Source organism: Leptinotarsa decemlineata, unplaced genomic scaffold (assembly GCF_025532065.1).
Source record: "Leptinotarsa decemlineata unplaced genomic scaffold, Ldec_3_MD MMD2_tig00026354_RagTag_RagTag, whole genome shotgun sequence".
In the NCBI taxonomy this organism is placed as follows: domain Eukaryota; kingdom Metazoa; phylum Arthropoda; class Insecta; order Coleoptera; family Chrysomelidae; genus Leptinotarsa; species Leptinotarsa decemlineata.
The window spans coordinates 13,165,086-13,178,655 of NW_027412702.1; the positions used below are offsets into that span (position 1 = coordinate 13,165,086).

Sequence of the window (13,570 nt, forward strand, 5' to 3'; positions counted from 1 at the left end):
GGAAAAGAAGAAGAATTACGGTGATGTCACAAATAAGATGAAGAAAATGACAAGTGGGCAATCATAATCATTTGTTGTTGAAGTTGAAGGTTGAGGAGAGATCTATTGTTTTTGTTGTTTGTTCTGGAGTTTTGTGTACGAAATGGCAAGTAGTTCAAGGTAATTTTCGTTCATTTACTTCTTTGCGATCATTTTCAGTCAGCGGGTATTTATTTTTTTCAATTCGCTATTCAAATTATTCTAAATCTGTTTTAGATATGACACAAATAAGGTGTGCTGTATTTCTCATCCAGATGCCCCCCTTATTGAAGATTACAGAGCTGGAGACCAAATCTGTTCAGAATGTGGTTTGGTTGTTGGAGACAGGTATATCCTCAATACTGATTATAATGAGCACTTTTTCACTTATCATTTGTTGCAGAGTGATTGATGTAGGATCAGAGTGGAGAACTTTCAGCAATGAAAAGAATGGAGTGGATCCCTCTCGTGTTGGTGGGCCAGAGAATCCTTTACTTGGAGGTTCTGACTTAACAACGATGATTGGACCTGGCAGAGGTTGTTTCAATACTGCATATTCATGTGATTTTTTTTGAATCATTGTTTTTTTCAAGGTGATGCCAGTTTTGATTCTTTTGGGGTGTCACGATACCAGAATCGTAGAACGATGAATAGTTCAGACAGAGCTCTGATTAATGCTTTCAAGGAAATTAATGCTATGGCAGACAGAATCAACCTCCCGAGAACTATAGTTGACAGAGCTAACAACCTATTCAAGCAGGTCCATGATGGTCGAAATCTCAAGGGTAGGTTGTATGGTGTACTCTTCAAAGTATGGTACAATATTTGTGTTCTGGTGTGAGAAGAGTATTTTCATAGATTAATTTTATGCCAGAGATTCCAATTTTATTCATCATGTGACCAAGTATACTTTATTCATTAGTTATGTTTGTGTTCACGTTTGTAATTTGTGTCTGAAGACTGTATCGAGGAGAAATACATATAGTTGATGTCAACTAAAATGAGTCAGCCAGAAACATAAAATTGTTTTGTGTTAAAAGACTCCGCCCACTTGAGTCATATTTCGCATTGTCGGTGGCGCAACAGCCAGAAGTAAATAGTCTCGAGTCGGATGTTAAGTTATAAGTTGAGTTGTGAGTGAAGTTATCAGTTATTAAGCCAAAATTTTAAAATGAGTCAGAAAAAAACATGTAATATTAAATGCATATATATAATTATTCTAAAAGTAGAAAGGATGAATTGGACACTTTGTTAATGTCTAAAAGTAAAACTTCGCAAGCAACAGGTAAATAACATTAAATTACATTTCAATAATATTCATTGAGTTCAGGATAACCAATTCTTTGATTCTTTAGTTTTTATTAAATAGCTATCAGATAAATGCAGACCATTAGATAAGCATATTTTTCTAGAGAAATAGCAAATCACAATTAAATAATTTGTAAAATTGATAAGGGAACCGGGAATTTCAATAAGAATGTTATGATGCTGTTCTCAATTAGTATTCTTAAATCTATGACAGTTTGATGATTTTTGTATTAATAAATATCGGATACATAGTTTTTAAATGGTATGCTTTCCCACATTATTTTAATTAAATAAATTATCAGACAAACGCAAGTTTGTTATTTGATTACTTAACTTAAATAACGGAATTTCAGTTAGTTTTAAAGTAAAATACTTTGTGACAGGCGTTTCTGTTATCACAGTGGGTAGAATTGTACAGGAAGCTCAGTGGTCATTGAAAAATAACAGTCACATAAGTTTTTCAATAAAAAAAACATTACAGAAAGTCACCTTTTACCAATTGTCTGTGATAATGCCTGCTATCATTCTGTACAAGTTAATCCAGCACCTAATAGCAATTCAAGGAAAAATAATGATTGAATGGCTGATTCAAAAGAATATTCACCTTAATCCTACTACTTTAAAACTTGAACTATGTCGACTAATCAAGTCGAATATAGAACACTTTATAACTTACCAGTTCGATGACCTCTTACGAGAACATGCTCACGCCGTTTTACGTTTACCTCCATACCATCGGGATTTAAACTCCATAGAACTGATATGGACAACTGTAAAAAAAACGTCAGACAAGAAAATGTCACATTCAAACTAGAAGATGTAAAGAAATTAGAGGCAGAATTTTGTAAAATCAACTCTGACGATTGGAAAAAACGGCGTGAACATGTTGGCTAAAGTAGAAGATAAATATTCGGAAAAAGAAGTTCAGATTGATGTTCGTCCTGTCATAATAACATTAAGATATGATTCAAGCAACGACATTGACTTTTCTTCATCTTCTGAGGAAAAAATCAAAACTTTTGAAATGTACAGCTTGTTAAATTTAGGATGAGACTTGAGAATTCTCTCTCACTCTCTTAGTCTTCTGACGAATGCACATCTAGTGGCCGGGACTATACCGGAATTTAGAAAGCTCTTCCTACATTTGACAAGCTGTAATTTAGTGATTATAATAAGCATACACATTTTCAGGATTCATCATAATTTGTATTATTTTTAATGTTACATCATTATTACATTGTATTTTATTGTTTTATGTATAAGAAAATAAATATTTCAAAATAAAATCTCGAAATACTCATCTCTTAGACGAAGGTTCCATTCATGCAATCGAACCAAGTTGAAATTAATCGAGTCTCAGGCACTTTGCTGTTTGGGTCGGATCTTTCCTGCACTGATGAGAGGTAATACATCGAAACCAGTAGGTGATCTACGAGGCTAACCTCCGTGAGCTACCTTTCATAAATATCGGATATAATTCAATATCCTAGCATGGTTTTAGCAGGGAAAAAATTGTTTTCCGGCAGGCATTTACCAGAACTGTGTAAGTAGTTGGGAGAGGTGAATATTTCAAGATTTTGTTTCGAAATATTTATTTCCTCACTATATGTATTTCAATAATTTCACAATATAAATTTTCAGTTACATATACTTTTGTGATAAGACTTTAGCTAGGTGATATCTACTTCATCTGTAAGATGTGAATTTTTTCATGAAAACAGAGCATATGACAATGACATTTTAGGTCCAACCGAATATTCTTATTTCAGGTAGATCTAATGATGCTATAGCCTCTGCTTGTCTCTACATCGCCTGCAGGCAGGAAGGTGTGCCTCGAACTTTCAAAGAGATATGTGCAGTCAGTAAGATCAGTAAAAGAGAGATCGGTCGTTGCTTCAAGCTTATTCTGAAAGCTCTCGAAACGTCTGTTGATCTCATCACTACTGGAGATTTCATGTCTCGTTTCTGTTCCAATTTGTGTTTACCGAATATGGTACAACGAGCTGCTACCCATATAGCGAGGAAGGCGGTGGAGTTGGATATTGTACCAGGCAGGTCGCCTATTTCTGTAGCAGCTGCTGCTATTTATATGGCTTCACAGGTGAGGGTTATAATAATTGTGTTTAATTTTCACAACTAAGTGTTTTTAAAACACTATTTAAACCATCGATTTTAATTGACCCTCTATAAGAAATATAGAGGTGCCGGATCTGGAGACTTTGAAGTCCATTCAATCGGTCTCCATCTTCCAATCCATCCGAATTTCTATTGAAATGTTATTGTTTCTCGACAGGCCTCTGAAGATAAACGCAGTCAAAAAGAAATTGGAGACATAGCTGGTGTAGCAGATGTAACCATAAGGCAGTCATATAAATTGATGTATCCTCATGCTGCACTTTTATTCCCGCAGGACTTCAAATTTGCCACGCCAATCGAGCAATTACCACAAATGTGAAGTTTTTATGTACTCACAGTTGTTGATGGTATGTGACAGGTTTGTTTGGTCCACTTCTGAAGAGAGAGTTACAGAAAGAAATCTTTCATATGATAAACTCGCCTCTCTATTAAAAGATTCATTAGGAATTCCAATTGTGTAAAAAATATGTATATGTGAATGTGATTCTTTCATTTACATCTTAGAAATATTTTTCAGACCAAAACAACTTATTGACTGGTGAATTTATGGACATTTGGACTTCCATTGCCTGAAAATAGTGTTGACTGATTTGAAATCTAAAAAAAAGATCCTAGATTATTTTATTTTTATTTCGGAACTAGTACTGTTCATTTCTTTTCTTCTATGATATTTTAAATCTTTTTTTTAAGCAACGGAAGTCTGAAACTCCAACATTCATCTGAAAACAGTGTCAACCACATTAAAAAAATTATTTCCTAATTTTTATATTTGTATTTGTTGATTGAATATAATTAATTATTTGATAGTTATTCATTTCTATTGTCAATTTTTTCAATAACAAAGCTGTATTATTAGTTTAGTTGGAATTTTGTACCTGGTATGCACTTATTTCAAGTCCATGAGAATTTCAAAAATAATATTTTTACAATGACGTAAAATAAAAATTAAGCAAATATACACGCAGAGAGTATTATTTCATTTTAAGTGGGGTAATTGATTCATTATATTAATCATATCTCTCAATGTGTGAAAACAATGAAAAAGTTGAAGACTAGGCAGCTTTTACGGAGTTTTCTTATTCAATTTATAATTTTTTATATTTTAGTTTTTAAAACCTGTTAACAAATTTAATGTTCACTGCTCATAATAATTACTTGTGTTTAATAGTTCAATATTTTCTTAAATTTTTATCTTGACTTAATTTAGTTATTCCCTTTTCATAAATATTTAATATTTATTGCGATAATAAAGAAAACACTTATTAAACTAATTAAAATGAATATGAATCGATATTCATGACAAGTGCTGTCAACATAAATATTATTAAGAGGTAACTAAAATTTTTTCAACTTGATAATGTTGAGATATTTGACACGAGTCTCAAAGTATAGATTTTGAAACAAAGTTTTTTTAATTCATGTTATCACTGCTGTATTCTGGAAATAATATCGACATATACCCCTTGAACACTAAGCTCAATGTCCAACAGGCTGAAACAACAGCCTTCCGTTGGCTCTTGAATTGGATGTTCGGAATGGTACTCATCTATTTATCTTTTCATTTTTTGGAAATTATGTTCCAGTAGCTTGATTGCATTAACCTTTCTTGATTTTATATATAATAACAATAATAATAATATATATTTATTGAACAGTATATGATGAACATAAGTACAACACAAAAGAAGAGAATTCTCCTAGCAACCGTTTTCCCATTCCCCCTAGTAAATTAATATATTTACATGTTCACTATTTTAACATTATGTTATTTAAATATTCAGTTACTTTTGAAGCGGCAATTTTTTATAAGCATTTAGCGAATGAGTTGGAGATTTTAGCCAGCGGAACGACATTGACGGATTTCCAGATTTGAGTCTGATATCATCGGCCCCATATGCATCCGATTTGGGGGTTTCGATGATTTTGTTGTTAATTATTTCTGAGAATCTAAAATGGTGGTTATTCATTTTGTTACTACTGCAGTAATCTATTAGTTTCTGATCCACATAAGGGTTACCCACAACATTAAGGAAGAAGTCATTCATTTCATGAGGATTCACCAAATTTAGAGGCAATGCATTGTTATTTGTATTTCAGATTCCCTATTCATTCAAACTTCTCCATAATCCCGTGAAATTATTTCTCTATATCCAATTCAATGTACGCTTCTTTCCCTGTTTTCTTTAAGGACAAAATACAAATACTACGGGAAGATCCTCAAGGCGCTCTCAGAGCGGTGCCTGTGCGAAAGTATTGATTCACATTGGATTTCAATCACTGGAGATTAAATCCATGTGGAAAAAACGTTCTCAGGAAGCTAATTCCAAAAGAAATAGTTCTCAAATAGTGAAATTAAAGGCATATTGAGTTGAACCTCAAAGCGATGAGTAGCCACAGTCCGTCGCGTATTTCTGATATGTATCCCTCTTGCTGGAATCAAATTTACCAAGTTACTTGAACACTTCCCGTGAAAATATCTATAGAAGAGGGACAAATCTCCAACCTTTCTTCGATGTTCCAGACTATCAAGGTTGCAAGTGATGTTCGCGTCTCCAACCAAGCGTTATTTCAAATATGGGTGAGATAGGATAGAAGGTCGCCCGTTGATCTTTTTTTTTCGAAAGCCATATTGACGATCGCTTAAGATGTTGAAGCCTTCCAAATATTTAACGATATAATACTGTGTACCAACCTCAGTTTCAGTTATGATATGTGATGAAATTGGCTGATACTTGATAAAAAGCCATAACATATTTAAGAAACACTATTGTGAGACTGATCAGTTTTACAAAAACGCCTGAAGAAGTTATTGTATAGCGAAACACGTGTTGCGGTTTGTAAAACTGCATAGTGAAAATATCACGATAAAGTTTCTTGAATATATTCAGTTATGATGAATTTTGAGTGAGCCTTTTCTTCAAGCTTATCATTTGTTGCAAGTTATAAGCTATGTAAGGTTGATAGTTCAGTCTCTTTCTAGTTTTACATAAAGGAACATAAACATTCAAAAGAGAAAGTATTGCTGAGTTGAAAAAATCAGTCCAGATATTCAGCATCATTAATATAGTTCCAAATAATATTTGAAGCATCAGGAAAAATGTACTTCGAATTGATGTCTTTGTGATTATATACCAAATGAAATTTGAATCTGTTGTAGGACTGTTGTACTTTGAAGAGAAATATTTGAATGTCTATTGATTCAGCAACTCAATTTTATTTAAAAGGACCTGTCTTGTCAGTGCAAATGACTAACCTAGATATGTTCAGTTAGAGAATACATTTCAATGTGACTAAATGACAAAAACATCTCTTCAAGCAGGGTACTAGACGCTGTTAATTTTGCTGTTTACTTCTGTATGGTGATTTTGGTCCATAGACGATAACTTTTGCATAAGATATATTGCTGGTATATCAGAAGGAGACGAATTTCTCTCCCACTTTAGAGTTATAATCTTCTTTGAAGTATTTCTATATAAATCATGAAATATTCATCATTTACATGATCTAGAGAATTCCAATTGGATTTCAATCTACCAAGATATGCTCAGTGAGATAATACATTTATTTGTGACTAAATAATAGAAAAATTTCTTCAAGCAAGGGAGTGGGCTTTAATATTAGCAACATATAGAGATCCATTTGAAGAACTTTTGCATAAGATATGATATATTGCTATTATGACACTCCCACTTCAGTTTCAATCATCTCTTTTAGAATGTTCACTTATAAATCACGAAATATTCATCATTTACATGAACTTCTTGAAAATTCCAACCGAGGGCGTCATTTTCAAACTACCAATGTATGCTCAATTAGATAATACATGTAAATGTCTTACCCCAGCCAGGTAGAGAGAGGTACCCCGTGAAGGGCGGTACTGATGTCTGAGGACTTCATACCGCCAACATCCCCTCAGTCATGAACCCATTTGTCCTTCTTCGACAAAAATCAACTAAAAGGGTAAGGGAGCTGGGCTCCAACTTGATTGAAATGAAGACGTTTGGTCAGTGACATGTAAATGTAGTCATCAGTCGAAAGGGTAAGGGAGCCAGCTCCAACCTGTTTAAACCAAGATGGCTGTCGGAACATGTAAATGTGCAGGGGAGTAGGCTTGCTGTTAGTTTCAGAACCATTTAGAGAAATTTTACTTCTTTATAGAAACTTGAAAGTTTTAATGTTCATCTCAGGAGTTTTCCCAAATAAATCAGGAAATATTCATCATTTATATGAACTCCTACAAAATTCCAACAGAGGGCGTCACTTTCAAATTACCAAGATATGCTTAGCGGAAGAATACATTTATATGTGACCAAATTACAAAAATATTTCAGGCAGGGTGGTATGTTTTTTGTCAATTTCAGCAAATAGAGAGTGTTAACTTCTTCATCAAGACAACTTTTGTTATAAGATATATTAATATCTTATAGCAAATGAAGTTTTCTTCCATTTCAGTGTTTCAAGTCTTCTCTTTTGCAACTTCTGGGTTAAGTGTCTCTGTCTTCTTCAAAGTATCAAGATCTCTCTGTTGTGTCCATCTGGATGTCCCACCAGCCCATAATTCCCATCTATATGAGCATTTATCTTATAATATCATATTGAGTCAAAGATTGCGGTTTTTAAGTAGCGCCATCTACCAAATTTCCAGAAAAATAGGAATTTTTCAATCTTGATACTAAAATACCTGAAAATTTCATTGAATTTCCTCTGAAATTTTTCCAACATTTTAATGGATATGCCAAGAATTTGGCAAAAACTTAGTTGTATTCACATTCTTTAGAGTTCATTTTCAATTTGATGAATTGTCACAAACATTCATAATCAGAGTCTTCAGGTGAAATTCTTCATGCACTCTGCAATTATGCAGTAAAAATGCAAAAGGTATTAAAAATAAAAGAATAAATGAAATTGCAGCGGGTGTATTGCATAACTCATACATTTTGTTCATACATTTTCTCAACAAAAATACAATATTGTCAATATTGATCCTTCAGTAAAAAACTCAAATCACTTCCAACGTCAAACTCACGAGGTTTCTGTTCCCTGAAACAAACAATGAAAATTAAACATTGAAACAAGTAACTGAAAATGAATCTTCTAAGGATTATGTACAGAAATGTAAGTTATTGATTTTGGAAAAATTGTTTGCTTATACTTATACATCTTTCAACAATTATCAGTTTTATTTCTCATTTTCAATTGTAAATTGGCTTGTCCACTGAAATAAATGAAAAATTAATAAGAGAAAGTGAATGCAGTTTTTTTTCTATCCCTTATTTAAATTCTTGAAAACCAAGTGATGTTTGTTGATTGGTGAAAGTTTAGAATAAACTTGTCTAGAAATGTGTATATGATTGAAAAAAACTCACTTGGAAAACAGTCTTGCGCTCCGAATTCCTTTCAAAATAGCAGTATTATTCTTAACATGAAGTGTACATCCCTCCCTAAGGCCCAAAACAGGATATGACTCTTTCTCTTCCAAATACTCGAGGATCCTTTCTTCCCTTGTTTCTCCTTTATGTGTTGAAGTAAGGTCAGGATCTTGATAGTGTGGGTTAATATTGAAAGGAACCAAATTGAGAGCCTCAAACGATGGTGGGTAGACAATTGGCATGTCATTAGTAGTGTTAATGCTCACTGTTGCAACATTTGTACCTTGAAATGAATAGGAACATAAACAAGAGTTCTGTAGGTCACAACGATATTCCAAACTTTCCAGTAAAAATAAAATTGGAAATTTCATTGATCATCCAATAAATATTTATTATGTGTGAAAAATTGTTTTTTTTTGTCTCACTGAGGAAGTAATCATAATAAAAACCCTCGCCTAATTCCTAGATATAGCACTGTACTATTCAAGAGAAGTTTTTATGATTCAGCAAAACTGTATCGAGTATTGAGCACAGTCAAAAAAACAAAATTCAATTCAAAGAGCATTAAGTACAGATGAAACGAAAATGTTAAGAAAATAACAGACAAAATTTCTAGCACCTAATGTATGCAGTGTGCACTGCAAGTGTATCATCTTTCGTTTGAATTCAGGGAATTACAAATTGAAAATCCTCACAACAGTAATGAATGAAATTCAGCTATTACAACTATAAGTACTGTGCTTTAGTTGAATCTGAACTCAAATATGATCTTTGATTTTTGGGTACAGCTGCATATGTGTTCACAATCTGTCAATGTTCGACTGAATTTAGACACATAATAATATTGAACACTAGAAATATGAATACAAAAATAACATTGATTTCTGACTAGTATATTTCAGCCTCACCAGCACTTGCTCCAATGTAGGGTATTCCATCTTCCAAAACTCGTTTTCTGATAGCTTTTACCAAATTGAGGTCGTATAATGTTTTCAGTAACCGAAATGTATTTCCTCCTCCAATAAATATGGCTTGTGCTTTCCCAACTGCTTCCAATGGATTCTCAGAGTGGATACCGTCAACCTGGAAACCTTTATTCTCAACATAAAATATTTTTCCATCAAAAAGAAAATACCTACCCCACTTTTTAAAAGGTTGTTGCACTTTCTTCAGATACTTATCATGATTTCTCAATGCATAGGGGACAAACAATACAGATGTAACATTATGTCTGAAAGAAAAATCGTATCAGTTTAGGGGTTCGAATTTAAATCTTTTTATTTTTCTTACTCAGACAGAAGGTCACAAATATCATTCTCAGCATATTCCAAAAATCCATGCCCATGAACTTTTGAAGAAGAGAGCAATAAAAGTTGCCTTTTCGACATGTTATATAATCCTGGAATACACTTACTGCTGAAATGATAAACTGTAAACATGCAACTTGATTCAATGATAAGATAATTGTTCTGAAATCAAAATTGTACTTTTAATGTTTACATTAACCTCAAAAACAACAAATATCAATTTTCAACAACTTTTTTGTGTTTTGTCGTTCTCTGTCATACTGCTTATCAGAGTTATGTAATCAAGTGTGAAAAAAATGAAATAAGGAAATTTCATGATAGAAAAAACTGTGGGACCTTCATGTAATTGTCTAATTTATATTTTTATAAACTGTCTCATTTTATAATATAAAAATCATTTGGCTTGATTGATATCTGATTGTTAAAATGACAAGTTTATAATCACGAAGTTAAATGAAAAAATACTTGTACAATCGGATCAGAATAAAATAAATGTTCGAAATACTGAGACCAATTAAATTAAGAAGTAGAGGTTCAGGACATCACCTTGAGCTTATTTTTCTAAAAGTTAGACAACCAGTAAAACATTAAAATGAAGACTTGATTGCATGTTAGAAAGCAAAATTATTAATGTTATTTCAAACCAATTCTAAAGGACTTTTAATATTTTGGATTAATTATCGCAGTTTGCGTAGGCAGCGCACGAACGATACGGTGGTTCAATTCGTATATTTTCGTTGATAAGCGAAGTTAACAACTGTTTCATTTATTGACTTATTGTATTGATCTTTAAACACCTTGCAGCAGTGTGTACAGTGAAAGATTTTTTTCTGAAGCTGGCCTTATTTACGAAGACAAGGGAATCCGCTTGCTACATCTTAATGCAGAGAAATTAGTATTCATTCAAAATAATTTGCCCTTGGTGCAGTAATTCATATTCTAAGTTGGAGAATTATGGTGTGATTACTGATTGTGTTTCTTAAGTGAAACTAATTGAATAAAGCAATGAGTTACCTAAAAATTGTTTTTTTTTTCGTCGAATAGGCGCTAGTTATCCGATATTCGGCCGATTAGTATTTAGGCCGCCGGATAGCTACCGGATATAATAATTTACATTTGGAAAATCAATTCTAATCCTAAAGCCGACATCAAAAATTCAAAATTACTGATTTGTCCTACCACTTAACCTCACACAAGTTTAACGTTATGGAATATGTATAGAATACAGAAAATTAAAAAAAAAAACAATAATAGGGACTCTTAACAACTCAAGGATCTGAAATAAGCTTTCACAAAAAATTCTTATAGTAGTACTCAAAACTAGTTTCATTCTAAATTATACAAGGCTATTATCGCAAATTTCCTTCATATCGATTTGGGGAGGGGGAAGATAGATCAAATATTGATGACTCTGTTTATTGTAAAAACTTTGATCTCCTTAAACTAGATTTCTATTATCCTATGAACAGAAAATTAAAGAACGACCCATAAATTCTCAACTTTCCTTTCAAGCTGATCAGAGTTATATATTCGTAGCACTTGATATTCAAGAACATTCTAGAATATTTGACAATGTTCATATATATTTCTTCAAACTTGATTGTATTGCTATGTATTAAGAGATAACTAATGATTATGCCAGATATAAAAAAAAACATTCAAATTTGGGTAATATAATTTTTTAATACACAAAAATCAACACACTCTTACTAAAACAAATATTTCGAAAACACGTCTTACAATATGAACAGGAATGTCATGAATTTAAACTATCAACAAATTTTGTACGATATAATTAATACTCATATATATTTAAAAAACAGGCAATTGATGATAATATAATACTTCTACATAGCTAAAAAATAAAAGGCATAATGGGTAACTACTAACATTTGTTTTGCCTTTGTAATGTGGAAACACTTGAATATATAGGGTAATTCGCTTGACGATGAATAATCTTCTGAAAAATACTTTCATGTAGACTATTTCAACTAAACTGAAAGTTCAGGGGGCTTTTACCACGTTCGTCAATAATGTGCTTGATGTGCATTTTATTAGTATTGTTAGAACTGAACAAAGTCTGGCAAAAAGCTGAAACGACTTTATACTGAATAAAATCTTGAAATAAATTGGCATTGTGGAATATTCAGTATAATAGTTTTTTCCTAAGAATTATAACTATGTATACAGTTCGGATATAAATGGAAAAGATGGCCTGTAAAACCTCGGTTTACATGTATTTCAATTCTCAGTCCGTGTTCAATTTTTTGAAATTGGATGTCACTCACTACAGTTAGGAACTCTCCACAGTTTATTCCAATATATATTCAAAGTATTTACCATTCACATCTTGACGATAATGAAGTATTTTTACAAATTAATTTCTCACTTCATGAAATGTCCCTAAGATAAATTTGTTATAAACCCCTTTCTTTCTATCCTCAAGTTTTGAAATGGACTGTGATTGTATATCGTATACTTTTCACGTAAACCTTCAAAAACATCTAAAGGTGTCATATCAGGTGATCTTAAGGCAGGGGTTCCCAATTTTATTTGGACATGGAACCCTACTTACATTTTATGATGGAACCCTAGCTGGTTATTTAGATAAGTAAAGGATTCACATAGTAGTTTGAATATTTTCATGTTCAGACTCGAAGAAAGAAAAAAAAAGTCTGTGTGTGTGTACTTATGTACGCACGTAAGAAGTTATACTTCGTTTATTCAAAATTATTTCTCGCTGTGATTTATTCGTTTGAGTTTATTCATGTAGTTATTCCAGATGTTTATTAAAATTTATTTTGGTACTATCTTCATGTTGTACTGTGTATGGGACAACCTGACGATACATTTTATTATTTAAACTTTGAAAATTTTTTTAAGAAAGAAACATTTTCATTTAATTCAATATTTGGAACAATTTAATTTTTCCGGATTTTAATAATTATTATTTGTATCTATTATAAATTTATTAATTTATTTGTACACTATTACATATTAAATAAAAATGTAAAAAATTATTTTAGTTTCTGATGTAAATAAATAATACATATCGTCAACTAACCTCAAATTCTAGAAATGTACTCAAAGTAATATGTAAAAACCACTTTTACTAATTATAATATAATCACAGTAAATTATCTTTAAATCAATAAATTGTTAATAAACATCAGTCACCACGATATAGTATTTGAAAAAATATATATTTATGTAGCCAGGCGGTTCAAGCCCTAGTCTGAACGATCGATTTTCACTTGCTATCGTCCACCCGTGTTAGGAATCACGTTTTCGACTTCTGAGGGATGTCGTTCGTAGGGGTGCGATAGCTGGTTAACGGAAAAAACAGATTTTATTATTCGGACTGATACAAAACACGTGAAGTTTACGTAGAAGTTTTTACTTTTACTCTGTTGGTAAATTTTATTGGAAAAC

The 13,570-nt window shown here is 32.1% G+C and overlaps 2 protein-coding genes across 2 annotated transcripts; one reads left to right on the forward strand and one right to left on the reverse strand.

The window, feature by feature from the left end:
• On the forward strand, nt 1-4,420 carry TfIIB (Transcription factor IIB). Its single transcript, XM_023161258.2, has 6 exons — nt 1-159; nt 256-366; nt 422-555; nt 612-803; nt 3,096-3,427; nt 3,620-4,420. Exons 1-6 carry the CDS (start codon nt 143-145, stop codon nt 3,779-3,781), a joined length of 948 nt encoding a protein of 315 aa, XP_023017026.1. The 5' UTR covers nt 1-142; the 3' UTR covers nt 3,782-4,420.
• A 3,942-nt stretch (nt 4,421-8,362) lies between these two features.
• Nucleotides 8,363-10,651, reverse strand: LOC111506252 (alpha-aspartyl dipeptidase). The gene is made up of 5 exons (XM_023161269.2): nt 10,122-10,651; nt 9,971-10,062; nt 9,740-9,922; nt 8,829-9,114; nt 8,363-8,502 (listed from the first exon to the last, which is right to left on the reverse strand). Exons 1-5 carry the CDS (start codon nt 10,268-10,270, stop codon nt 8,436-8,438), a joined length of 777 nt encoding a protein of 258 aa, XP_023017037.2. The 5' UTR covers nt 10,271-10,651; the 3' UTR covers nt 8,363-8,435.
• Between the last annotated feature and the right edge of the window lie 2,919 nt (nt 10,652-13,570).

Coding starts and splice junctions, on each gene's coding strand:
- TfIIB (XM_023161258.2), top strand. Junction 804..3,095: donor TGATGGTCGAAATCTCAAGG/GTAGGTTGTATG, acceptor TTCTTATTTCAG/GTAGATCTAATGATGCTATA. Junction 3,428..3,619: donor CTATTTATATGGCTTCACAG/GTGAGGGTTATA, acceptor GTTTCTCGACAG/GCCTCTGAAGATAAACGCAG.
- LOC111506252 (XM_023161269.2), bottom strand. CDS start 10,270: ATGTTTACAGTTTATCATTTCAGCAGTAAGTGTATTCCAGGATTATAT. Junction 10,063..10,121: donor ATTTGTGACCTTCTGTCTGA/GTAAGAAAAATA, acceptor TTTTTCTTTCAG/ACATAATGTTACATCTGTAT. Junction 9,115..9,739: donor CTACATTGGAGCAAGTGCTG/GTGAGGCTGAAA, acceptor ATTCATTTCAAG/GTACAAATGTTGCAACAGTG.